Source organism: Mirounga leonina, unplaced genomic scaffold, assembly GCF_011800145.1.
Source record: "Mirounga leonina isolate KUSES-001 unplaced genomic scaffold, KU_Mleo_1.0 Mir_150, whole genome shotgun sequence".
Classification (NCBI taxonomy): domain Eukaryota; kingdom Metazoa; phylum Chordata; class Mammalia; order Carnivora; family Phocidae; genus Mirounga; species Mirounga leonina.
In genome coordinates this window covers 11,444,596-11,470,233 of record NW_023270374.1, presented here as the reverse complement: position 1 = coordinate 11,470,233, position 25,638 = coordinate 11,444,596, and the positions used below count along the sequence as shown (strand labels likewise).

The 25,638-nt window shown below is 42.0% G+C and overlaps 1 protein-coding gene across 1 annotated transcript in view; it reads right to left on the bottom strand.

Annotated features, from left to right (window-relative positions):
• Positions 1 to 5,172: 5,172 nt before the first annotated feature.
• The window catches only part of SEL1L2 (SEL1L2 adaptor subunit of ERAD E3 ligase), a 110,940-nt gene continuing 90,474 nt past the window's right edge, over positions 5,173 to 25,638 (bottom strand). Inside the window, exons 12-19 of the mRNA XM_035005820.1 lie at positions 24,777 to 24,839; positions 24,123 to 24,210; positions 21,746 to 21,894; positions 20,439 to 20,604; positions 20,257 to 20,331; positions 15,175 to 15,347; positions 6,959 to 7,087; positions 5,173 to 6,821 (exon numbers count right to left, since the gene is read on the bottom strand). Of these exons, the coding sequence (XP_034861711.1) occupies positions 6,702 to 6,821; positions 6,959 to 7,087; positions 15,175 to 15,347; positions 20,257 to 20,331; positions 20,439 to 20,604; positions 21,746 to 21,894; positions 24,123 to 24,210; positions 24,777 to 24,839 (963 nt within the window). The 3' untranslated portion in view covers positions 5,173 to 6,701. The remainder of the gene's footprint in view (positions 6,822 to 6,958; positions 7,088 to 15,174; positions 15,348 to 20,256; positions 20,332 to 20,438; positions 20,605 to 21,745; positions 21,895 to 24,122; positions 24,211 to 24,776; positions 24,840 to 25,638) is intronic.

The following is a 25,638-nucleotide window of genomic DNA, read 5'->3' as shown; positions in this document are numbered from 1 at the left end:
TCCATATTAATCATATACAAGCAAAATACTCCATGGGGAAAGAATTCATTCTGGCCGAGTAAGGAATGAAGGGAAGATAGAAGTGGTGGGAAAACCTCCCACATGGAGCAAAATTTAATGGGAAATCCAAGATATATGTCTCCACCCCTCCTGCATTTTCTTTGCAGGTGTTTTTTTGTGGCTGTGGAATAGAGTTGGCCAAGACTATTTTTATGAACCCATTACAAACTGAAGGGGCGTTTTCTAACCTGCCAGAGGTAGGGGGTCCATCTTGGCTCTGAGCTGCATATGTGCACCGCACTGACAGTTCCGTGGCTTTGGGATTGTAGACTCTTGTAACCTTTGTACTCTCCTGAGAAAGAAACTGGCAAGGCCCGCGGGGTAAGTGGCTTGATGGGCCCACAGCAGTAGTTCCTCCCACTTAGAGTTGGAGCTTTTGGTTTGCTTGTTCCTGGCATGGAGCACACTTCTCAGTAATGACACTGTCAGGTGGGGATTTCTGGGTGATAAAACAGGACTCTCGGTGCCTAGATTTGTGTTGAGGCCCAGAGGCTGAGAATTGACCAAAGGAGCCACTTTTTTTTTTTTTTTAAAGATTTTATTTATTTATTCATGAGAGACAGAGAGAGAGAGAGGCAGAGGGAGAAGCAGGCTCCCTGCCGAGCAGGGAGCCCGATGCGGGGCTCGATCCCAGGACCCTGGGATCATGACCCGAGCCGAAGGCAGACGCTTAACGACTGAGCCACCCAGGCGCCCAGGAGCCACTTTTCTAAGCTGAGGGCCTAGGTGTTCTCTATGGATTTGCAAAGCAGTGGAGAGTGAGGGCTGGGGTATTTGAAGCCTGAAGCAGGATGGTGGAGGCAACTTTTTCTTGCAGGGAGTTTTCTGATTGCTGTTGTATTTCCCAAGGGGGATGGAGAGAGGGAGCTCAGCCATCAACTGTAACCAAAGGAGAGGGGCACAAAGGAAGCTGCGTGCAGAACTTGATCTGCCATGCCTGGAGTGTGGGGGAGAGTGAACTGGAGTGTGACAGATGCCCAGTGGGGAGAGGCCGGGGCTACCTGCCGGAGGGGAGAGAGAGAATGAGACCAACAGAGTAAGAAGGGCATTCCCTTCCTCCTCACTCGGGTCCCAGGCTAACGCAGGCAGGTCACAACCTACTGACTGCACTCAGTTCTTTCAACATACTTCTTATATTTGTTAGTCTATTTACTTTCTTGCACCTGCATTTCCTTTTGATACAGAGACTGTTTGTGAGCTAGTATCAAATACCATGATTCCGCTTTCATGCATCCGCCTCTAATGGGCTGTCCTTAGACCTGGTGGCACTTCCATGAAGAGCAGGGGCAAGAATGTGTGTTCCACAGGGACCAGATAAAGGACACAAGGATAGGGGCCAGCCTAGAGCTACCTGGAGAGGGGATACTGCATTTAGTTTCCTGGAATTATATAAAAATACCCCAAGATTGGTGGCTTAAAATGACAGGTATTCATTCCTTCACAGTTCTTGAGGTCAGAAGTCTGAAATCAGGGTGTTGGCCAGACCACATTCCCTCCATATGCTCTAGGGGAGAATCCATCCCTTGCCTCTTCTGGCTTCTGGTGGCTGCGGGCATTCCTTGGCTTGTGGCTGCAATCTCTCTGGTCACATTGCCTCCTCCTCTTCTGTCTGTGTCAAGTCTCCTCTGCCTCTCTCTTATAAGGATATTTGTGATTGGATTTTTAGGTCTCCCTGGATAATCAAGGATAATCTCCCCATCTCAATAATCCATAATGTGATCACTTCTGCAAAGTTTTGTTTTTGACATAGAAGGTCACATTTATAGGCTCCAGGGATTAGGACATGGATATCCTTGGGGGGCCATTATTCAGCCTACCATAGGTACTGAGTCCCACCAGAGAGTCTATTGGATGGACTGATGGATGAGCAGGGATTTTGGGCCCAGGAGGCCTCACTCATGAAGCAGATGCTTTTCCTGGTCAGCTCTGATTTCAATTATAACCATGGAGGGCCTTTTCCTGCAACCTCAGACTCCTGCTAGCTGTGCCCAATGTTGAGGGAAGATACAGGTCTTTGTTCTATCTCAGAGACTTCCCCAAAGCCTCTGAGAAATAGCCTGGAAGGGATGAGGGGTAGTTATTGCAGCCCAGAGCAAACCTCAGATGATGGAGGAGGTAGATGATGGGCAAGGGCCTCAGCCTCTCATCTTCAGACAGACAATTCTGGGAGATAGAGTGTAAACTTTTCAGATCTTGGTAGGACCCACCCCTACTGCCCACAGCAATGACCTCAGTAATGCACTTTTTTTATGGCTTTTCATCCTTCTCACTCCCTCACTCTGAGTTCTAGGATCACCTTCCAACTGAATTGTCAAAACACAAATCCTTGTCTCAGGCTTTGCTCTCAGGTCTCCCAAACAAAAAAAGGTTCCCAGCAGTGGAATCCCCAAGAAAGCCACAAAACTGCTCCATGGGAACTGACATGGTGAACTTCCATGCTCAGTGAGCACGTTTTGCAGGATTTCTTCTGGGCAGGTTTAGCATAATCTGTCCTAGTTCTTAAGCCACATCTCTTGCCACCCCAACTCCCTCTACCATGGAGGATCCAGAAGCAGGGAGGCTGGGGATAGGGGAGGAAAGAGCCCAAACTGACCATTTCCCCTACTCCCTTCCTCCTCACTCAGGGGTCTACTTGCTACATTCAGTTCTTTCAACATACTCCTTACATTTACCAATCCATGTACTTTGCTTGCATCTACATTTCTTTTTGAGACAGAACCGATTCATCAGTTAGTATCAAAATACTATGATTCTACTTTTAAGTATCCTCTGCTAATGGTCACACTATTCTGAAGAGTAATCAGATCATTGGGGCATGTCTATACAATAAGAAGAATACTACCTCTCAGACAATCCTGTCTTCCAAGATAAGTAGCTCAGTGCCTCAGTGAGTTTATATAACCCTTGGTAGGTGTTTTTTCCCCCTTGGTAGGTTTTTAGATTGTCTATTTATAGTAGGTAGGTTAAATATGGTTACAAATTCTTTGTTGCTACTTCCATTGAGAGATGGAGTCTAATGCTTGGCCAATAGAATGTGGCAGAAATGATATTCTGGAATTTTCTGAGGCTTGGTCTTAGGAAACCTGCAGCTTCTGCCTGGGTCCCATGACTCTGTTCATTATGTTGAAGAGATCATGACCTATAGGCACTCTGGTCATCCCTCACAGCGAAGTCCGGCCTTTCAGCCACCTTACCAAGGTGCCAGGGATCTAAAAATGTCTTGGACTCTCTAGAACAGCCTGTCCACAAGCTGGACACCAACAAGTGAATAGAAGAATCACACAGCCACTCCCTGCCTAAAATGCCTGAGAGATAATGATGGTTGTGGTAAGCCACTGAGGTCTGAGTAGTTTGTTAAGCAGCAAGAAATAACTGGAACAGCAATATGGAGGAAAGAATTTTGGAGTCGGGTCTGGACTCAAATTCTAGCTTCATTATTTATTATTATGTGATCACATTGTTGTGTGATCTTAACAAGTTACATAGCTTCTCCTAGCCTTGGTTTCCTCCTGTGGGAGACAGAGGTAGTTATATCTACTTCCAGCCCCATCATGAAGACGGAATGAGAAAAACAGAAGAGTCTGACACATAGCGGGTGTTCCACAGAGTTCCTCTTTCCTCTTCTCAGCCTCCACACCCTCTTCTCAGTGCTTCCTGGGATTCCCAGAGAAGGCCTGCAGCAAGCCGTACCACCTGCCTCTGCTTCCCGCGGGACTTTATTCTCTTCTTGATTTTTCCCAGCCACTCATGGCCGCAGCTGTTAAAACCCACCACTTAAGATGTTGGGGAAAGCACAGAATTCCCAAAGCATGCTCCTCATAAAATGACTCTGGACCCTTGTTCTAGAAAAAAAAAATAATTATACTTGACTTTTAAAAAATTTATTGACTTGAATACATACTCTGCTTTAATAAAGAACCAGGGAAGGAAATGTAGAGAGAAAAGGGAGTTACAAAGAAAACTGGATTTAAAAAAACAAAAAGCTTGTAGTCAAGGAAGCTATCAGTTTTTGTTTAAAGCTATCAGAAGCAGAAGGAATAGGGGCTCTGCGTGCTGATAGAGGAGGTGGGATTGTCATAAGCCGAAAGTAGAAGAGGCAGACAGGCGGGAGGCTCCTTTGCCCTTGGCCAGTCGTCAGGCAGGTGCATGGGTGCGGCAGGCCCCTGAGAGCACCGGCTGCCTCTGCAGCAGCTCCAGACAGGAGGCCCAGAAATGGACACTTGAATGATTCAAACACCCTAAGCCGCTCATGCTTTTAACGGCTTTGCCACATTTACTTGGCACAATTAGCAGAAATGGGAAATTGATGAGCTCACACTGCCCTTGCTCCTGTATTTCTGACAGTGCTCTGCACTACACAGCAAGCCACAGAGTCGCCCTTTCTTCCCTGCCGGCAGCTCTTTCCACAAGCTTTACCTCTAAGAAGCTCAATCTTCATCCAGACTTTGAGCCAGGACCCCCCATTTGCTTTCCATACTCCCCTCTTTGTCCTTATCCCCTCCTCTGACGTGCTCCCACTGCAGACACCTGTGGGATGTAATTCACCACTGGCCTGTTAGGCCCTGACCCGAGGTTTGGATGCCTGTTCCTTCTTTGCATGTTTGTAAATGAAAGTTCCATCAGAAGTGGAACTCTATTCACGGTAGCCAAATTATGGAAAGAGCCCAAATGTCCATCGACTGATGAATGGATAAAGAAGATGTGGGGTATATATATATATATATTGGAATATTGCCCAGCCATCAAAAAGAATGAAATCTTGCCATTTGGAACGACATGGATGGAGCTAGAGGGTATTATGCTAAGTGAATAAGTCAGAGAAAGACAAATACCATATGATTTCACTCATATGTGGAATTTAGGAAACAAAACAAATGAACATATGGGAAGGACTTGAAAAGAGGGGAAAAAACCATGAGACTCTTAACTATAGAGAACAAACAGGGTTGATGGAGGGAGGTGGGTGGGGGATGGGCTACATGGGTGATGGATATTAAGGAGGGCACTTGTGATGAGCAGGGGTGTTATATATAAGTGAGGAATCACTGAATTATACTCCTGAAATAATATTCCACTGCATGTTAACTAGAATTTAAAAAGAAATTTGAAAAGAAAAAAAAAAGAAGTGGAAATCTCTAGTAAGTGAGGGAGTCTGTCCAGGAAATTCTAAACACTTGGACCTCAGAAAGGTGTGGATTAGTTCATGGTCAAATAAATGACTATGGCTAGTATTTGTACATGCAATGTTTATAAAGCATTTTTGAAGTTAGACTTACGTTAAGCCTCACAATTCTCCAGTGAGGTAGGAAGTAATCCCATTTTATGGGGGAAAAACTGAGGTTTAGAGAAATTGTGCCCAAAGTCATACATAGAGCTACTGAGGGACAGAGCTGGACCTCAAATCCAAGTTGTTTGGTTCTAAATTCAGTATTCTCTCACCATTTCATTCTACTTTCTGGTTACAATGAACATTATTAATTAACTCTTTTCCCGTCCCTGGGTTGGATTTTCAAGTAGGCGAGCATGACTTTTTTCCTAACATCCAGGATTTTGGCTGGAGAACTAACTGCAGGGCACTGAAGCCACACAGACTGTTATCAACTCAGCTGTCCCCATATTCCAGTCAATTTTCCATGAGCTTTTAAAGAGTATTAGAAGTTACCATTTGTGGAGTTCATGCTAGAACACCAGACCCTGTGATAGTTCCTTAACATACATTATCCCATTAATCCTTGTACCAGCTCACTGAGATCTTCCCATTTTGCAGATCAGGAGACTGAGGCTCAGAGATGTCAAATAGCTAATGAGCTATGGAGCTGAGATTCAAGCCTGACCCTTGACAGGAGTCCTGGGCCTCCTGCTCTCTCCTTGGCCACCCTACCCCCAGCCCCAGGTCCTTGCTCTCCCTGCCACAGGAGACAGGGAACCAGACTCTTCAGCTCTGTCCTCTCCCTCTATGGGTACTCCAGAGGGGATTGCCCAGGGAGAACAGGGAGGGATGGTAGAGAGGGGTACAATGCTGGACAGACCCAGGTGGTGCTGTTCACTGCACAAGTGCTAAGGGGAGCTTTGATAGAGGGTCCCCCAGTGATGAGTGTGAGTCCATCCCCCAGCACAGCATGCCACAACGAACTTTCACTCATCAGAGCTACAATGTGGTTCACAGAATCACCGGATCATTCCTACAAGATGAAGGGTCTATTTGTAAATTTGTGTCTTTATCAGATTCTGAGGGATCTGTGTTCCTGCCCTTCCAAAACTCCCCCTCCTCCCCACTTCTGTATGTATGAAAGAGCCAAGAAACCCATTTGTCCTCTTGAGAGGGGAAAGGCTGTTATAACAACATGAAAATGGGTGGCCTTTATCCTAACTAGGGACTAGATCTCCAAGACAATAAGTTTATAAGGAAACCTCTGGTGACCAGTCTCCAGCACCTCACTCTGCCACAAGTGGTCACCACAACTAAGCAGGAAGTCTGAAATGGTTTCTGAAGACAGGTCCCAAGCTTTGTCCATTTTCCATCACAGGCCTGTGTGGGAAATCTGCAGCAGACTCTTGAGTTTGACGAGGGAATTCTTTATTTAGCGAGGATAACTTGAAGTAAAATGTTGCCATGAGCAGGTTTTCCTATGGTCCAGATCCTACCCGTAGCGATTTCTAAGCAAGAAAATCAGCACAGCAACAATTAGGCCAATGACAAATAAATCCCAGTATGGCACAAGGGTGTTGTCCAATTTCATCCATTTCCATCTCATGGTGAACTGCTGGGAGAGACATTCTGTCAAAAAAAATCCAAGCCTTCCACCCTCTCCAGAGCCATCATCACCTCCCATCCCACCATCCAAAAGTTGTTCATTGTTGTTTTCAGAGATTTGGGACCTATTTGAGACAAACTTACATTAAAAAACAGGATATCTTGGAGCAAATGCACGGTTTCCAGTTTCACGAGGGCGAAGAAAACAGGTACGTGAGCATCCGGACTCGTTTGAGCAGCCATATCATAAAATCTCCTGGCCAAGTGAATGTCCTAGAGATAGAAAAACAGCCCCTACTCATTAGGTGCAGATTCTTTAGGGGTAATTCAATGAAAGCCATTGCTTGAAATATCATTATTTATCTTTGGTAGGCCCCCTCCATTCCCACCAAGATATTCATTCAGCCCCTAACCCTTGGAACCTGTGAATGTTATGTTATACATGGCAAAGGGGACTTCGAAAATGTCATTAAGGTTACAGACCTTAAGACAGAGAGATGATCCTGGATTACCTACGCGGACTCCATAGAATCCCGCCAGCCCTTAAATACAGTTTTCTCATGGCTGAGGGCAGAAGATGAAAGTCAGATATGGCAGAAGGCTTGGGAAGGGCTCCACTAGCCATGGCTGGAGGGGCCTCTCGAGAAGAATGAGAAGGAATGCGGGCAGCCAGAAAGGAAATGGGACCCTCAGTCCGACAAGCACAGAAAACTGAATGTGCCCAACAACCCGAGGGAGCCTGGAAGTGATTCTTCTCCCAAAGCTCCCAGGAAAGAACACAGGTTGATTTTAGCCTGGGAGGCCCTACACAGAGGACCGGTCAAGCTCACCCAGACTTTTGACCCACAGAAACTGTGAGATAATGTGAGTTGTCTTAAGCCACTACATTTGTGGTGATTTGTTACAGCAGCTGTCAGAAACTAACACAAAAAGCTTTCTTGAATACCGCTGGACCAGACCTTAGATATGATTCCTGTTAAAGAGGCAGAACCTAGATACCAACAGTACAGCTCCCCAAACAAATAACAATACAGATACTAAAAAGCGTGTAAGATTCCTAGTTTTCTTCATAGTACTTATCAGACCTGAAGTTCCAGAATTTGTTTCTTCATTTGTCCTTGTCCTCAAGGACCTGGACACCCCGTTAGCCGCTCAATTCCCAGTGCTCAGTGAAGTGCCGAGTACATAGCTGGTCTCTGATAATACTTACAGAATGAATGCATAAACTATTTTAGTTCTCAGGCTGGAATTTTATTCCTCAAATGACATACTGTATTTCTAGGGACCTTTTTATCCCCACTAAATTATGCCATGGCAGATAAAAAATTTTTTTTCTTTAATTTTCACCTACTTACACTTTGTTTTTATTTGTTTGCTTTATTTGTGCTTGTTTTCCCAAACGAAGTAATGAAAAAGCTAAATAGAGTTGCTTTTAAAGGTTGAAGGGCCTTGGGCCAGTCCCAGAATTGTACTTAGCTGGGTGCCTTTGGATTATTTTCCAGTGGATAAGAAGAGAGATTTTTCACAAACCATGGTTATCCTGTCTCTCTTTGTCTTTCTTCTATGTCTCCCAAACGTCCATTACACAGAGTGCAATTGTTGTGAACCCCTGTGGCCCCTGCTAAACCCACTTTTTGGGTGGTATTCTCTCTCAGCTCTGTTCTCCTGGTCATTTCTTAAATTTTTTCCAAAGCTTTGTGGTCCCATAAATTGATTTGTTGGAGAAAGAGGAATGTTCTTGCTTAAAAACTTAAAATGCAGGAGACTGTTCTGAACAAATCTTCCTGGCGACAGAGAAAATGGATGCTGTAAAAACTCTAATTTGTGTCTCTAATTCCAACAAATTCAGTGGATGTTCATTTGAAAGCACCTGCAGATTATAAGGGCTGAGTCACCCCCACACATGAAAGGCATATTGACTTTAATAGGGCATCCAGGGAACAGCAGGCTTTGTCAGTATCTCAGGCATTCATTCTCATTTGAAGCAGGCAATAGTTATTAATTTATTTCTTGAGGCACAAGCATCACAATTCAGTTGCTTAGCTTATAATAAAAACTAGCAAGAAGTACCATTAAAGTGGAATGGGCTCACTCCTTGCCCCAGGGGCCTCACAATTCTCAGTGGGGGTGGGGCCGGACATGAAAGTCATTCTTTAAAATTTCCAGGGAAATTCCTGAACCCACAGGCTAATTAGGACAACTCATATAGAAGAAATTTTATTAGTAGGCTGTAGAAAAGACTCCTTGTTCTTTGATCCTTACTTAGGAAAAAAAAAAAAATCCAAGTTTTCAAACAAAAAATTTCTTTTCAAAAGTGTTTTGATGATGGCCGAGGTTCATTCAATAAGTCCACTGCACACCCAATCCACTGATATTTAACTTTCCTGTGGTACACTTGAGCTTATTTTGCTTTAAATTCACTGACTGAGGAGATGATGTAAATGGATCTGCAGACTCTTCTTAAATAATGTGTTTCCAACTAAAATATCAGGTGTGCCAAAGTACTACCCAATGTTCACATGTTCAAAAGAGCTTCTTATAATTCAAAAATACAGAAATCTCCAGCAATTCTCTGGTTTATGAAAATCGTTCAATTACATGATGTGGGAATTTTCCAGCCCTGAATCTTTGGGTGTCATCAAAAACTTCTTATATGGGGACAGAGGTCATTTTTTGAATAATTTAATCTTGCTTTCTTACTATAAATATACCATATTCTAATAGGAGAAAACTTTGAAAACATAGAGATGAACAAATATTAAAAGCCCACCTACAATTTCATTGTACAGAGATAAGTACTGATCATATTTTATACACAACCTTCCAGCATTCCAGCATTTTTATATAGATTCATAGACACACATACTTTTAACTTAGGAATTTTTCACTTTGCATAATATTTTGTCTTTTGCTTTCTTAACAATATATTTCAAACAATATACCATGTCCTAAGATACTCCTTTGTCTATAATATTTTTATTTTTAATAGTTGCATAGTATTTCATATTAATGGATAATGCCATTATTAAATACTTCTACTGTGTGCCAGTCACCACTGTCATTTATTTAAACCTCGTGACAATTATATAGGGCAGATGATATTAACTCTACTGTAAAGGTGAAGAAACTGAGGCACAGAGAGGTTAAGTCATTTACTTAAATTCATGGGACTTGTGAGTGGCAGAGCTGAGATTCAAATCCAGGTAGTCTCCTTCTAGCCTGCTCACTTAACCACGGGGCCATAGAATACATAATGCAAAGGTATGCTACCACACGATGGTTTATAGAACATGCCTTCTATTTTGGAGAAGTTTGTTTATTTGTAGGTTTTTTTCTGTAATAAAGTTATCTACATATAATTTTTTTGTTTTGCACACTTCTGATTATTAGGTGATAAGGCATTTATTTCAAGAGAAGTCATGGCCATTTCTAAGAGCTGTGTGTTCTATCTTGTCATATTTCTTAGAAGGCCATTCTAAATATCTAACTTGAACTTGTCCTTTCCAGAAAATAATTCTATTCTGGTATTTAAAGCTTCAGCTCTAACACTCCATAAGCGGTCAGACCAGACAAATGAGAAATGAAAATGCTTCGTGCCATAATTACTTTTATTTGTGACAGATCTATTTATAATTTATTCAGGGTGTGTGTTTTTTGTTTTCTCTGTAGGATCCCAAAAACGTGTTATCTGGTAGGTCTAACTATATACGCTGGAAACTCATTTCCAAAGGCTAATTTTCCCCCACCTTTTGTCTTAATTTAGGATAGATTTCTTAGTCATTATCTTAAAATATACATGCTTTCTTCCACTACAAAAATTGTCATGTGTTTCTTATGCTTCATGTTATAAAATCACTTTAGAATGGGACCCAGTGGTACTGATCCATCCACCTGAATTCATTGTTCCCTCGTTCACATTTTCACAGCACTTGACTTCTGTGACCTTGCACTAGTGCCATTTTAGGACATGTCTCTTCTTCTGTAGAAGACTATGAGCTCTTTGAAGGTTGTCTTGTTCTTGTATGCCTAGAACAAGGCACAGTGCCTCCTGACACAAAACAAGCACTTGATAAATATTTGAGTGAAAAAAATAAAGAACAGCAAGGCAGAGTACCAGGGTAGTTTAGAAGCAGATGCAGATATCTTTCAAATCTGGGGGCTCATTGAGGGGTTCATGGAGGACATGATATGGGAACTATTCTTTGAAAAATGCAGGGAGGGGTCTTCAATGGTCAAAACTGTGAGAGGAGATCATTCCAGCAAATGGGCTGATATGACCAAAGGTCAGGAGGCTTTAGTTCAAGGTCTGTGGTTGGGGGTGGGCAGGGCAGGTAAGGAAAAGAAGTCTGGAAGATATATAGGGAAGTAGGTAGGTTAGGTCAAGGAGGGTTTTGAATGCCAGAGTAAGAAGTCGGGACCTCATTAGGCAATAAAAAGTCAATAAGATGTTTTTATTTTTGTGTTTGTTTGCTTGTGTTTTTTTGTGTATATGCATGGTTTTGGGAAGAGTGAGGTGGAGTAAAAATACCAGATTTGTATTTTATCAAAAATAACCTGGACCTGGTAGTGCTTTGTTAGATGGATTATGTATTAACTAAGGTAATGCCCTAACATCTGTAACAAGTAAACCCCCAAATTTCAACATGGGTATTCCTGGTTGGAGATGAATTTTCTTCACATGGTCACTGAGGGACCCAAACTTCTTCCACCATGTGGTTCTGCCATCCCTTCAAGCCGCTATGTATCCTGCATTCAACCAATGGAAGGGCAAAGAGACTAAGGAGAATCTCCATCTACTTCTTAGCTGCCTTAGCCCAGAGATGACACCCTTCACTTTTACATCCATCCCTTTGGTAAGAACTAGTCACATGGATGAAAGGGAGCTAGGAAATGTAGTCTCTGACTAAGAGACACATTTCAGCAACAAGTCCTCCCTGTGAATTGGGGATTAAAGTCTTTGGCAGACATGGCTTTTTCTGCTGCAGATTTAAAGGAAGAACACTAGAATGGGAGACCACTGAGAAGCCTTTACAATAAGCCGACATGAGTAGAAACTCTGGTCTGAGCCAGGAAACAGACAGAAGGAATGGGCAGGAGGGGATGGGCAACATGTTTTGTTTATGGTTAAATTTCTGAAGCACTTTTGAATCAAGCGTAAATTGAGATAGAGTTTCACAACAACTTGTGAGCTGAGTGCTTATATTTCTACATTAGTTCAGTTCCTCTCCCAGTTTTTCCTCAGGCATTATTTTGTATTCCCAGAACAATGATGCAGTCAGTCTTGGCTCACATTTTAAGTCAAGGAGCTCATTGAGCTTAATTTAAAGTCATAAATTAGGGAATGAGATGCTTCTCAGTGAAGCCATTAGGATAAGTCACCTACATCACCCTAGTCCCGATGTCCTTTCCTAAAGACAGATGAGAACAACAATGACCCATATTTTTATCTTGATTTACCAAGGGTTGATGTATATACCTTACTTCCTTCTCCCAGAGGGCTTTATGTTTACAAGACATTTTTCGATACTCAGAGAAATCCTTGTAATGATATTATTATCTTTCCCACTGGTTTGCCTGAGGATTAACTAATAAAGAGGACTGTGAAGTGCCCTGCCGAAGAAATGCTTAATTACTTGATGACTTAAATGCTGTGAAAGTCTGCTCTCCTAATTGCTTTGCTTTCATTAACCATTGCTGGAACAAGCTTTTGGCTTTTAATTATCAGCATATTCATTTTAAGGATTAGAAAAGGTGGTATCTTCTTGTTAATTTGACTATGAGATAGCAAGATTAATAAACTTGGCCCCTGGGTACTTGGTTATTATTTTTCCAATTGCAAAACAGAAGAAATTAATAAAGACAAAGAGCAATGACTCCTCATTAACTAAAAATAAAATCCCCATGTCCGGGTCTGAGTACAGCTCTGTTCTTCGGTTTTGGTTTTTGTTTTTGTTTTTACATGTAGAGACTTCCTGTAGGAAAAAATACACCTGTGACTTTGAGATACTGATCAAAATGAACTACCCATGATTTAACTGGACCTGGACAGGCAAGAACAGAAATGCACCAGAGAGAAATTTCAAAGTTTTTTCTAAGTGTTTGAAATGTATGGCTCGACAACTGCTATTTGACACTGTGAAGAAAGTGCCTGGGAGAGAGGTTTCCTCCAAGGAGGAAAACCAGACCCTCTGACACAGTGGGCCATCTGGGCTCCCGTAGACAGAGTCCTCTTTCGCACAGTTGGCCCTGTGTCCTCCCTGTCCCCAGGGTCTTAAGGCAAAACGGTCTCACTGTGGTGAGGGTAAGGCTGTCATGGGGACCAAGTCCTTGAATCACATAGGACAGGTGAGCTAATTTAAATTTAATCTGTAGAGCGGGGTCACTTTTATCCATGAAACACATACTGCTCCTGTCACCATTATTGTTACATTTTGTATGAGGTATGATGAACAAAAGCTTTAATCTTATTGAAACTTAGCAGCCACTCAAATTCTCTTCTGATCTAAATACGAATCATTGCACACACTGACTACAGAGCCCCTTCACAAAGGCTTACTGTTTTAGTTCTAAGCCTGGGGAGGGGAGGTATCATTGTCCTGTTTTACAGCTGTGGATGAAGGTTGGAAGGGAGTGGGGTGTGGCTAAATGGCATGCAAAGAAATCTTCTGACTTAGCTATTTGATCCCATTTTATAAACACAGGAAGCTTGTACCTGCTAAGAATTGGGAAGACAGACTGGATTTGGATTTGAGATCCTTTCCACTGCTTAGGGTGCTGGGGATGATGAAAAGTGATCAGCCAAAAGGCAGGCCACAGGGGGAGCTCAGGAAGGCAGGGATTTGGATTGTCGCTGCCTGAATGTGAAGCCTCTGGTTGTTGCAGGGTGTACCATTAGCAGTCAGATAGGAAATTCCCCATCAATAACTCAACTACTAGCACAACTGGAAGAAAGAAGAAATTACAGAAAAGCTGATAACCCCCTCATTACTTGGCTCTCAAAATGCAGTTGGGAGTATAAACTCTGATATGAAATATATACTTGAGCACTAAGAAAGACTTGGTGCAGGGCTCACTCTTTACCCCAAAAAACATGGGGTCAGACAGGCCTGGGTTCAAATTCTGACTCCACCACCGATAAGTTCTGCAAAATTGGCCATGGGACTTAACCTCTCCGCACTCTTGGTTTCCTGAGGCATACACTGACTCCTTATCTCATTGAATGGTTGTGTGATTTAAATGGCATAGTATAGGGGTGCATGGGTGGTTCAGATGGTTGAGCGTCTGCCTTTGGCTCAGGTCATGGTCTGAGTCCTGGGATCGAGCCCCGTGTCGAGCTCCTAACTCGGCAGGGAGTCTGCTTCTCCCCCTCTTTCTGCCTCTCCCCCTGCTCGTGCTCTCTCTGTCTCTCTCTCAGATGAATAAATAAAATCTTTAAAAATAAACAAATAAATAAATGGCATAGTATATATAACACACCAAATGCCTGGCTATTGCTATCATTATTGATATTTAATATACCTTTCTCACTGTGTCAGAACTCCATGCCATCTTCTGCCTTAATTACACTTACTAAAGGATTTACCCAATATCTCCTTGTCATGTTAGCTCTCTCTCTCTTTTTTTTTTAAGATTTATTTATTTATTTATTTGACAGAGAGAGACACAGTGAGAGAGGGAACACAAGCAGGGGGAGTTGGAGTGGGGGAAGCAGGCCTCCCGCGGAGCAGGGAGCCTGATGCGGGGCTCGATCCCAGGACCCTGGGATCATGACCTGAGCCGAAGGCAGATGCTTAATGACTGAGCCACCCAGGTGCCCCAGCTCTCTTTCTTAATATGCTTTATCTCCTCAAGTAAAGTGTAGTCTTTGAAGGATGGAGATCTATTTTCTTAGGATACCCTAGAGTGCTCAGCACTGCATCATGTACACAGTTGGTGATTTTTAAGACATTTTTAGATTAATGTCACCTTGGTATCCAGCTCTGACCTCATTCCTACTTTCTCCTTGTTTATTGAGAGCTTGACTGTCAATGGAAATTTTAATGGAAAAAGGCCTGGAGGTGGAAGGGTGTGGGGGCAGGGCCCACTACTATTGCTGAAAAAAGCTTGAAGTTATGAGTCTAATTAGCCTAGATTAGATTAATTTCAACTCGCTAGTTACATCTTCAGGCATAAATGGAGAAAATAACTTCCTCCTCATAGGGTTCATGTTAGGGTAACTCTTATGTGTTGGGACAGGGGGAGGGACTCAGCAAATGTTGTCTTTTCCGTCCTTCCTCTACACTGATGACATCAATGAAATTAAAAACATTTACAAATTTTCCCTTCCCATACCGCTGCCATTACTAGGTTTGGATTATTACCTTTGCGATACCTAAGCCGTGTTCGTACATATAGGCCAGGTTGAACATGGCTTGTGCGCTGTGGTACTTGTCGGCTGCAATGCTGTAATGTGTGGCTGCTGTCTGGTAGTCTTTCTTAGTCCCATAGCCATAGTAATGGTAATCTCCAATTTTTACTCTAGCGAATGCATTGCCTGATAGAAATGTTAGAAAGAGAAGAAAAAGAACTCTGATGATTCATGTACAGTCCCTAGTAACTCAACCTAATGGTAATATACATTAAAAAGAAAAACAAAACACTTCAGAATCTTGGAATCAAGATTAGATATAACTTCTGGAATATAAAATATAACTCATCTTTAGCTATCTTCATTGCAGGCATAACTCCCATGATATGGTATGAATGTTCTTAAAGAATAAAAAATTGGGAATTTTACATTTTAAATTCATTTTTTGAAGGTAGGTCAACTCTTGGGAAACTGGATCCCACCCCTTTGGTTCTCAAACTTAACCCCTGAAGCTCTACTCTCCTGCATCACCCAAGTCTCATTCTTTCCTACATCAGTCCCATCAGTCATTTAAACACACTTTGGTATCTTCTGTCAACAAAAACACATCCTCTCTTTATCCCATGGTGTGCCCTTCTAACTACTTCTCACTTCTCTGCTCCCTTCACACTTTTCCAAAGTGTGTTCTATACTCACTGTCTCCAAAGCTTCACCTCCTACCCACATACTCTTCAACCCCCTCCAATCTGGCTTCGGCCCCTCTCCATGAAACTGCTACTTTCAAGGTGGTTGATAACCTCCATGCAGGTAAATCCACCAGTCACTTCCCTGTCCTCATCTTACTGGACCTCTATGCAGCCCTGGAGTCATTGGACCTATCTGCTCACACACTTTTCTCTCTTGACACCAGTGACCTTGCATCCTCTTGATTTCCCTCCTGTCTCATAGGCCTCTCCTTTCCAAATTCTTGCCTGATTCTTCCTCTACCCATCTTGTAAATATTGGAACATTAAGGGTTTATTAGTTGACTCCTTTTTTCCCTTTCTTCTCTTCCTTCTTTTCTCTTCTCTTTCCTCTCTCTACTGCTCTCCTCTATCTCAACTCTTTTTCTAGGTGATCTTGAGCAGTTCCATGCCAATCTTGATATTCACTCTTCCTGAATTTCATCTATAGTCCTGTCTCTCCCCAAGCCCCCAACTCCTCTAATTGCCTCTTTGATTTCTCTACTTGGATCTCAAAGCATGCAATAGAGATTCCTAACACCATGCTACCTCCCTCCCTCAAACCAAATCAAACCAAATCATCAGTTCCATCGCAATCTCAGTGCTAGCACCATTGTTCAGGCCATAAATCTAAGTTAGTTATTCCTAGTTATTTCCCCCTCATTTCTTATTGAATCCTTCAGCAGGTCCTACCTCTAAAACACACCTGTTTGTTGCTGTCTCCTTCACCACCTAGGTCAAGCCTGGAGTACTACAATAGCCTCCAAACTGTTCTTTTATCTCCACTTTTCAATATCTTCTCCATACAACAGCCAGGATGATTTTTTAAAAAGTTTTATTTATTTATTTTTAGAGAGGAAGAAAGAGAGTGCTTGTGCAGGGGCGTGCATGCATGAGTCAGGGGAAGGAGCAGAGGGAGAGAGAGAAACTCCAACAGACTCCCCTCTGAGTGCAGAGTACCACGCAGGCCTGAGATTACAACCTGAGCTGAAATCAAGAGTTGGTCGTTTGACTGAGCTGCCCAGGTGCCTCCCAGGATGATTTTTTTTTTTAATGTAAAGTCAAATCCTGTTATTCCCCTGTTAGCCCCAAAGTGATTCATTTTGCACTTGGAATAATATCCAGACTCCCTACCTGACCTCCCAGTCATGCTTCATCTGCCTTCCGCCTCCCTGACTAGCCTCATCACATGTCACTTTCTTGATATATTCTAGCTTTCTTAATATTCCATAATACTCCTTCAACACACCAAGCTCATTCTTGCCTCAGGACCTCTGCATTGAGATCCTTCATGTTCCTCTGCCTGTCACGTTTGAACTTCCTCTGACTCTTCATGTTTGGTTTCTCGTTATCCAGGTCTCACTGCAAATGTCACTTCCCTCCTAGAGGCCTTCTCTGACTGCCTTGTCTAAAGTGTCCTCTCAGCCCCCACCCCAGGAGTTACCTATCTCATCTATCTCACCTCCATGTTTTCTTTCCTTCACAGCACATATCGCTAATTATTTGTTTACTTTCTCTCTCTCTCATGAATTTATTTTTTCTCTCTCTTAGGAGGACAAGAACTTTGAAGTTCTTGATCACTGATATCGTCCCAGACCTAGAATGGTACTTGACAAATATTTATGGAATGAATGGACAGACATGGTAGGAAACTTTTTAGAAAATGCTTTTCCCAAATGTTAAATAATTTAGGATCTTACTTTCCAACAAATTTGGATATATTCAGGAGTAGAAAAAAGTTCACGTGACTTTTTAAGATATGAGACTTTAATCTTTCAAAGGCCACTTAGGGATGACCTCTAAGGGTCCTTTTGGGGTCCATGTTCCCATTCACTAGGAAAATGTTAATTGAAAAGATGAGGGAATGCTAATCTAGGACATCCGTCTCAGGTGTGGCCAACCCCTCTAGCACGGTCTAGACTTACTTGGAAAAGGAGGAAGTGCCCTGTGTAGTATGGTCTGAGGTATATAATTAAGGGCTATAGGACTCCTTCCATCCAAAATTTTCCCCATATTTGACCAATGCAATGCCTAAAATCCTTTGGAACTGATTCCTCTAGGTACTGAAGTTCTTTTAATCTTCTAGAATCCTCTATTAAAATGTAATACCATGAGCCATCGTTAGCTCTTTCTGAGTAGAGGTATTATCATAAAATTTGTAAGCTGCTAAAGACATTGGTTAAGAGGGTTTGCTTCCCAGATGCTTCAAAAGGTACAGACAGGGCACCTGGGTGGCTCAGTCGTTAAGTGTCTGCCTTCGGCTCAGGTCATGATCCCAGGGTCCTGGGATTGAGCCCCATATCAGGCTCCCTGCTCAGCGGGGAGCCTGCTTCTCTCTCTCCCATTCCCCCTGCTTGTGTTCCCTCTCTCGCTGTGTCTCTCTCTGTCTAAAAAATAAATAGAATCTTAAAAAAAAAAAGGTACAGGCAGCTGGGGGCAAGTCCTTATAGCACTGCTACCCAAGAGAGGGGCCTGGACAGACCTTGAGAGGCAAAAAGCCCTTAAAGCCTTAATGAGAAACCCACTCCATTTCTAATTTTGCCCAAAGCTGCCCTCCATTGACCTAAAGATTCTTTCTGGGCCATAACCACAAAAGAACAGGACTTCTGGTGCATTTAAGTGGTAAGCAGGGCCTCTGAACTCCCTGAGCTGGAAGGCAGTGAACGAACAGGTTTTCCAGAGGAGTCAGTTCCACTGTAATTAAGGGGCTGACTGGGGACATATGGTGACTCTGACAGGCTCTCAGGGGGTCACTTGACAGTGGGAAGGATTCCCCCCTTGAATTTCACAGTCACAGCATGGTGACTGAGTCCTGATGGGTCAGCACTCTCTTCACACACAGCCACTGCTGAAAGAAGCACCACCAGAGCTGATTAGATACGTTCATTATTACGTTTCCTAACCTTAAGTGAGGCACTCAGCAGCCTCATCTCCAAGGACATTCATGCCTGACCTCTCTTGTGACACATAATTATTTTTAGTGGCTTGACTTTTTTTTTATATTGGCGAATTCTGTTTTAATATTAATGTCCCCTCGCTTTCAACGTCTCCTTTCCTTGGTGCAATTTCCACACATTTCCTGGCTTGGAATAAGCCTGTATTTGCTGCAACTGAGCTGATTTGCCATAGCTGAGAGATTGGTGTTGTTTCCCTATGCCAAACAAGGTCTTTATTGCATTTTAGAAAACACACACCTTTCTTCTATAGGGAATTTCTCGCTAAAATCGCTTGGATGGCTTGCTGCCCCGTCACCGGCTCAGCTGGATCTGCGAAGGCACCCCTGTGACTTTTCCTCTCGGCTTCATATTAGTGTCAGCTGAGAATTCTTTTTTATCCCATTCACTTCGTATGGAAAGAGACGATTCGACCTTACCATGAGACACTTTTAAGAAACTTAATCGTAAATAAAAATTGCTCTTTTACTGCATGAGAGTTCCTCACATATCCAAATCCTGATCGTGAGAGCTTTGCAGCATCTGTTTGTTTTTACTAATGCCACCTGCCAGTGCTTTCCCACCAGTGTTACTGTATATTCTTCATCACATGTGAACCCTGTAAGCAGGGCACAGGGAGAGGATCTTGATATTTGACTCTGGGTTTTGTTCTGTTTTGTTTTCTGGTGCTAACATGTTAATAGTTATAATAAAGATATGAAGTTTGTAGTAATCATCAATGTGGTATTTTAAAAGAGCTATCAAGTGAGTCATAGATCCATGAATAATTTTGCCTATAAATTCATTGAGACATAGGTCACTTCTCTGATAAGTTCAGAAGAAAATTCAGCAAATGAGTGACTGAAGTCAGAACAAGAAAACTGGTTTCCTGAGTAAAACTGATGTTTCAAACAACGGCTCTGGTGCCATGGAGACCGAGCCATAGAAAAATTCCTATGGTTTACCAAACCAGGGACCTAGAGAATAACAAAAAATGCCTGGAAATGACCCCTCACCAAAGACTGACCGACCCTAAGATTGGTACAGTTCGAAAGACCACCTAATTGATATCCTGCAGCTTTCTGCTTATATGCCCAAGAACCCAGCTGGAGCAAATCGATGACTAATAGTGGGCAGGGACCAGGTGTATGCTCATTTTTTTTGTTTGTTTGTTTTTGTTTTTTTTGTTTTGATTTTTTTTATTCTTATGTTAATCCCCATACATTACATCATTAGTTTTAGATGAAGTGTTCCATGATTCATTGTTTGTGCACAACACCCAGTGCTCCATGCAGAATGTGCCCTCCTCAATACCCACCACCAGGCTAACCCATCCTCCCACCCCTCTCCCCTCTAGAACCCTCAGTTTGTTTTTCAGAGTCTATCGTCTCTCATGGTTCGTCTACCCGGTGTATGCTCATTTTTATCTAGGTTCTGTACCTTGAATGGCAGCTCGATTCCATAGGAGAAGTGCCATTGGATACATCTTCTCTTTTTCAAGAATTTTAGCCTTTTCTAAAAAAAGGAGACATTTCATTAGGAAGGCTTAAAATACCCGTGTAGTAAAGTCATTTATGCATATGTATGATTGGGGAATTGCAGAGAATTTTAACTTATCTTACTAGATTCCAAAATGAATGCTGAATTGCTTTGAGCTACTTCATACCCCATTTCTGCAAGTAGTGCATACTGAACAAGAGAAGAATCTATATCACCATCTTTATAGGCAAAGTATGCTGTCAGGAATTTCTCAGCCCAGTGGCCTAGTTCACAGACACCTTTATAAAGCTGTACATGGAAAAAGAAATCAAGCAGACTAGTTAGCCGATATACTTCATCCCAGGCAAATGATAAATGAAGTCAATCTTCAGCTTCTGCTGGCTGGTCAGGCAAGGATTTTGGGTCTAAAACATGGTTTCTGAAAATTATTTAGGGGGAAGAGATAATACCTTTCATAGGCACAAAGATTACAAGTGTATATTTTTTGGTCTTGAGCTGAAACTTCCTGAGGCTTATTTTAAATTTACATAATAAACTCTCCTGACTTAGAGGCTATTTGGCAGGACAAGAATGTATCGACTTCTATTTTTTAAAAAAAGGACTTTCTGGGTACTGCTGCTCTGCAAGGGTGAGTTATAAGGCCACAGCTGATGTGGAAAGGAGAGAATGAAGGGAAGACAGTGCCTGAGGGTGTAGGTGACATAACCGCGAGGGAGGTGTGCAGAGCTCTGTGGGGACAAGCGTCAACTTAGCTGAATAGCCCTTATGTAACCAAAAGAGGTTAGCCATACATAATTCATTAGGAAGCTGGCAAAGGAGCAAATCTAAAGATAGATTATTAGCTGGCAGCTTTTGAAATGAGTTTCAGAGGGGCCAGATTGCAACATGGAGGTATTTATATTGGTGCAGCGGAAGTGTTTAATAAATCAATAAAGGGCATTAAGGTCCTAAAAGCTTTCTTTTGAAAAGTACATCACTGGCTCGGGCTGAAAGGATTCACTTTCTTAGTTGTCATCCAAATCATCAAGAACCTAAGGACCTTGCTTTCTGGGAAGAAGTGGGCTACATTTTCTGGGCTCAACCAAGCCTTTCATTTCCCAAGTCACAACTCCTAGTCCCACTTAGAAGTGCCAAAATGCCCTGGCCATTTGACTGAAGGCTGAGACCGAGCCCCCTAACTGAATTCTGAGGTGAGCTCTGAACCTGATGAAAAGCCAAAAGCAAGAGAGGAGGGATCATTTCTCTTCTTCCCTTTCCCAGCCCGAGTTATGTTTACGTCACAGCTTTTCCGCCCTGGCAAATGTCCGTGTTCACACTCTCAACTGGGAGAGGCAATACCTATAAAATCAAAGGCACCAACAACTTAAGGACAGTATCACCTCCTCTCTGTGATAAATGAAGAATGCTTTAGAAACATCCCATTATTTACCTCCACAGCAGTTCTGCATGATCTTAACACTCCCGTTCCTGTCGCGTACATCTCGGCCAGGTAATAAATGGCGAGGGGCTGCCCACTCTGAGATGCCAAGTAAAAATATTTGAAGGCAAGTTTATAATCCTTCCATACTCCAGAGCCAGCTGAAAATTAAAATTATTTTGAGCCACCCCTTATTCGTTTTATATTTTATGTTATAATCTATGGGTATAATGGTCACAGTGATGCCCACTACTTTACACTTGATCTTAGCCAAAAGTAGGATGAGAAAAACCAACCAAAAGTCAAGCTGTTATAGATCCACTATTTAGAGGGGAAAGAAGTTAAGTTTGATTATGAGGAAGAATGTGGAAATTTATGTTCTTGACCTATTCAGAAACCTGAAGAAGAAAGACTCTTCAGTCTCATGAAAATATCTTCTTAATACAGCACACCTAAGGTTAATAAAAAGCAGACCAAGAGGTGGTCTCTGAGGACTAGGGACAACATCAGGACGTGGCTCACCATCCTTGTCCTTCCACACCAGGAGACCAGTAGAGCTCCTCCCAGCCGTAATTACAGAGTTTGGAGCCGGCGAACTCCAGCTCCCGGAGGCCCAGCTCAGACTCAACTCATGCTTGTAGCAAGGAGAGGCATTTAAGGCTAGGGTGGAAAATCAGCACACTCTCAGCAGCTTGTCCTGGCTCTCTCATTACCCCTTTATGAGTTGGGCAGCTCTAAGGCACTTCATTTGTAAAAGGAGAGGCTTTCACTAGATGGTCCTTAACCTGTCTTCCAGCTCTCAACATTTCATAACCTTTAGAAACAGTGCCACTAAGAGCAAAGACTCTGGAGGCAAATCACTTGGGTTTGAATCCCAGTTCCACTAACTGCGTGATCTTGGGCAAGCTATTGGACCTTGATGTGCCTCAATTTGCTCATCTATAAACTGTAGGATACTCTTAGACGTGTTGAGAGGACTAAATGAGTATATACACATAAAGACTTAATAAACATTACTATTACTCTTATTCTAGAGGCTTGAGGAATCTGATAGATCCTGGGCCTGCCAATGATGCAATCTGCTGCTGCCCTAGCTCCATGTCAAAGGAAGGACTTCGGATACTCAGGTGTGTTCAGATCTCTTGGTACTCATCTTGGGCACTCCCTCTCTCAATCCCCACAGAGCATTACAAACTTTCATGGCTTTCTGAGACCTCCTACCCCAATCACTCTACCTTTGCTCTCAGAAGACAACTTGGTACCTCCTGGCTCCTTGAGGAAATTCTTACATTGTCTTTTCTCACTTGCCTCTCTCTTCCTCCCTCCAGATTTACATCTGCACCATCCTTTCCTCCAACTCTCCAGTCTTTGATAGTGAGAAATCCTTCCTCTTTATCAAGACTAAGGAGGCCTCCACCTATCTGGGTGCAATCAGATCCTAATGCCACCCAACTTTTTCTAGAACCTCTTCATCAATTATCTCATCACTCCCAAGACACATAAACCATCTCCATTGGCTGGCTCTTTTTTTTGACAAAAATTATACCCAGGTCTCTCATCATCTTAAAAAGAACTCCCTCTTGGTTCTTGGTCCGCCTCATGCCACTGTTCCATCTCTCTTCTTCCATTTAAAGGCACACAACTACCAAGAATATTTTTACTCATCTACTTTCTCACCTTGTAATCATACCTCAACCCATCATATCTGGCTTCTACCCCAACCAGTCCGATGACCACACAAACATTCTCTATATTGACAAGTCTCATGGATTCTCAGCCCTTTCTTATTTGTTTGTTTGTTTTTGTTTTGTTTTGAAGAAGCAGGCTTCTCATTGCATTTCACAGGGGTGATCATTTATTCTTTCTTCAAAGTTATATCCTGTGGCTTCCTTAAGATCACTTTTCCCTCTTATGCCTCTGACCATACCTTTTCAGTCTTTTTGTGACTACTCTTTCTATGCCCATCTTTTCAATACAACACTGAGGACTACCAGATTTCTGACCATGGCTCACTGTTCCTCTCATGCTCTCCCTCTTTTTGAGTGTCTCAGCTACTTTTAACTAACTCCTGTTATGTTGATGCCTCCCAAATCTTTCTCTTCATGTCTGACTTTTCTTGTGAGTTTCATACCTGCTTTTGGGTATGCTCATTGGATATCACAAGGCACCTCAAATTCAACCTTTTCAAAAGTGAGCTTCCTGACTGTACCTCCTTGCTTCCTCCCTCAACTGGTGTCCTCTCCTTAAGTCTTCAAATTCCTCCTCCAATTGCTGCCTCAATATTCTATCTAAACCAATCACTCCAACAATTTGATCTTTGTTAAAAAAGGAGTAGACTTAATAATGCATTTGTCATTCTTGGTATAGCAGCCATATTTGTAGCACTTACAGTAGTACATGAAGCCTAATTGAAACTGTGCATTGGGCCATCCTTTCTCTGCAGCTTTCTGAAAGTATTTAAGTGCTTCAGCATAATTCTGCAAGATAATTACACTCTATTACTCAAAGGTGTATTTATAACTCCATGGTAACAATTGCCTTCCACTTAAAAAAAAAAAGAGTATAGATAGTGCTTTATGTGATTTAGGCTAATTAAAATAATATCTGAAGTATTATACATTTTATTTCATTATTATATTGGATTCTATTAGGAAATAATTATCTCATTTTCACTGTAAATTATGTCTTTTCCTACACTGACAGGTTTTGTTAAATACTGGGGGAAGGTCACTCAAAAGGCAGAGGTTACACTAAGAAGATAAATTTCTCTACCAGAAAAAATCCTCGGAGGTTGTATGATTAATAAGGTTACTTAGAATCTATAATTCTAAGATATAATTAGGGTTGTTATTCTTGTCACAGATCTGTTCTATGTCTCTTTGGCAAATATTCCACTAGATTATTATATTTTCTATTGTCAAATATGATAGTTTGGCAAACCAGATATTAAAGACTAATTCCTTTTAATTAGTCAACGATCATGAATTTTATCCTATAAATTGCTAGAAATGTGTTGAAAAGATAAAGAAATTTTTTAACTTACCACAGGAACTCCTTTTCCATAAAAGTAAAGAAGACCGAGCCCATGAAGACCAATTGCATTGCCCTGGAACAGTTTTAAAAATCCAAGTAAAGTCCCAGAAGAATTCATGATGAGGAAAATTATGACAAAATCATTCTAAATATTTAAAATGTACCCAGTAGGGGATTAAATCAAGGCAAGTTAATCAGGCAGTTGGTAAATTACTCTGTCTCTCTCTAGTTTCTCCTTTCAGACCTTCATAACCCCCTTTGACTAGAAAAGAGGGAAATGAAGGTCAAATCTTTTCTCCATTCTTTCACTCAGCATTTATTTAGTGCTTGTTTTGTGTGTGACTCCATAATAAGTGTTGGACTGAGGTAGGAGGTGAAAGTTAAAAGATGAATGAATAATGATCCCTGCCTCAGAGAGTTCACTGGCTAGTGGGCTCTGATCAACTAGGTAGCACCTCTTAAAATAGCCAAGTCAAATGTGGTAAGTCCTATAGTAGAATCAGATTCAGGAATGTTGTGGACACCTAGTTGTATGTTGTTGTGGACATCAACAGCCTAGATAAGCCTAGGGCCTGAGGGGATTGAGTTGTCAAAGGTGATTGACATTTGAGCTTGGTCTTGAGGATGTGTAGGAGCTTTCCAGAAGGAAGTCTATCCAGACACTTGTTACCTGCTTTGGTCAAAGGAGGTTGATATAAATGGCCAAATAACATTTTAGAGATTCTGTGAATTTCAATCTAGCCATTATGGACGGTAAAGCACTGTTAGCATATGTTTCTTTATTCAAATATGTTTCTTTATTCAAATTTGACTGCTTATAACATCATCAATGTCTTCTTTTCCATTTGATGTTAAATTAATTACCATTTCTT